Below are 1,894 nucleotides of genomic sequence, written 5' to 3'. Positions count from 1 at the left end.
ACCAGCAAAGTCTGGGTGTGCTACCTGAGGATGCTTAACATGTCTGGAGTAGTCTCTGTAAACGCAAATCAATTGTTTCATCATTCACCAGAATGTGAATCTGGAAAAGTAGCTAGACACATAAATACATTTCAATATATAAATCCAGGCAAGATAAGCCACACTGCTAAAGCTAGTAGAGTTGAAGCTCACATCCATTTTTAAGTTTACATTTAAATCTAGGTTCTTTACTAAGGTTCCCCTTATACCTAATGGAAAGAAACAGATCCCTCCAGAGGGCTGCCTCAAGCCAGCTGTTGACGATATCATTCTCAGGCTATGCCCACCCAAGATGTGACACATGCCAGCTCTCTTCAGCTATACAAAAGGTCTGAATGACAGGAGAGTCATTCAGCTGCCTAAACATAGCTGTCAAGTAATCACCTTAGATTATCCTGGACGACTGCATGGGGCTGCCAGCTGTGTCTCAAGCCCTGCAGGAGACACACATGCTTCCGTACGGGAAGCCAGAGACCAGATGGGGTACCGTAGGACATCTAAAAATGATGGAAGAAGCATCGAGTCCTTGAATGTCTCCCCCAATTTAGATCTACGCTGTTAACTTCTAACTGTGTTGAACTACATGACATAATTGGTAGTTTTTCAGTCTTGCAATACAGTGTCCTTTTGAGCTCTTTGCTTATAAACATGAGAGGTTGGAGTAACCACTTTCTGAGTCTTCTCCTTGTTTTAGTCACTTTCCTCCAGGAATAAGTTTTCTCCCTAAGATTTTTTTCAGGGCAGAACTCACCTCCTGGTTCCTAAGAGTGTAGACCAAGGGGTTCAGAGCTGGAGTGACAGCACTGTACATGAGAGACACTTGCACATCCCTCTTAGGAAAGCTTCCTGCGGAGGGTGGTGTATAATTGAAGAGCACTGGTATGTACAACAGTGCTGCAATGGTGAGGTGGGAGGTACAAGTGGAGAAGAGCTTCCACCTTCCTTCCTGGGATCGGACTTTGTGGAAGACGAAGGAGGTGATGTAGAGTTAGGAGAGGACTATGAGAGTGAAGGGGCCTAGTACAATAGATGTGGTGACAATATTGAGGAGGGCCATGTTGAGGCTGGAACTACTACAGCAAAGCCAAATTCAAGAGTGGCTTGATGTCACAGAAGTGGTGATGAATGTGGTTGTGGCCACAGAAACTCAGTTGAGAGGTCATGACTGAGTGCATCATGGCATGTGGACCAGCTGGCCAGAGCCAGCAGCAGACAAGTCCGTGGGCTCATGATAAGGGTGTAGCACAAAGGGTTGCAAATGGCCACATATCGGTCATAGGCCATGGTGGCCAGGAGCACAGCCTCAGTGCTGCCCAGGAAGTGGAAGAAGTGGAGCTGGGCCAAGCACCCACCAAAAGAGCTGGGCTGATGCCCAAAGAGAAAGCCAGTCAACATCTTGGGAACAGTGACTGTGGAGTAGAAAATGTCCCTGCAGGACAGGTTCCCCAGGAAGAAGTACGTCGGTGTGCGGAGCCGGGGCTCACACATCACCATGGTTACAATGGCACCATTTCCCAGAAGACTGGTCAAGTAGGGCAACAGGAAGGAGACGAAGAAAAAGTGCTGCAGCCCCTGGATATCGGTGAGGCCCAAAAGGATGAACTCATTCACCTCCGTCTGGTTCACCATTGCTAGAACCATAAGAAGCAAAGGCTAAATGTCAAGGCTCCACAGTTGTGAGGAGTAACAGTATTACAAAACTCATCTGTTTCTGTGCTAATTTAATACAAACAAATTCAGAAAAGAGCAAAACATAACACATGTAATGCAACCTAAAACCTGCATGGAAACTCAAGAAATGAACATGGGCAAAAATAACTTCAATGTAGTCTTCTGCTTTCTGTCTAGAGCAGAG

General features: G+C 46.3%; 1 protein-coding gene across 1 annotated transcript; it reads right to left on the bottom strand.

The window, feature by feature from the left end:
• Positions 1-733: 733 nt before the first annotated feature.
• On the bottom strand, positions 734-1,668 carry LOC113484093 (olfactory receptor 12D3-like). The gene is given in 3 exon segments (XM_026856247.1): positions 734-1,120; positions 1,122-1,224; positions 1,226-1,668. Coding segments are annotated over 3 exon segments (933 nt in total).
• Between the last annotated feature and the right edge of the window lie 226 nt (positions 1,669-1,894).

Source organism: Athene cunicularia (genome assembly GCF_003259725.1).
Source record: "Athene cunicularia isolate RWA chromosome 10 unlocalized genomic scaffold, athCun1 chr10_part1, whole genome shotgun sequence".
NCBI classification, from domain to species: Eukaryota; Metazoa; Chordata; class Aves; order Strigiformes; family Strigidae; genus Athene; species Athene cunicularia.
Note: the sequence above shows the minus strand (reverse complement) of the source record. Positions and strands in the feature narration are given on the sequence as shown.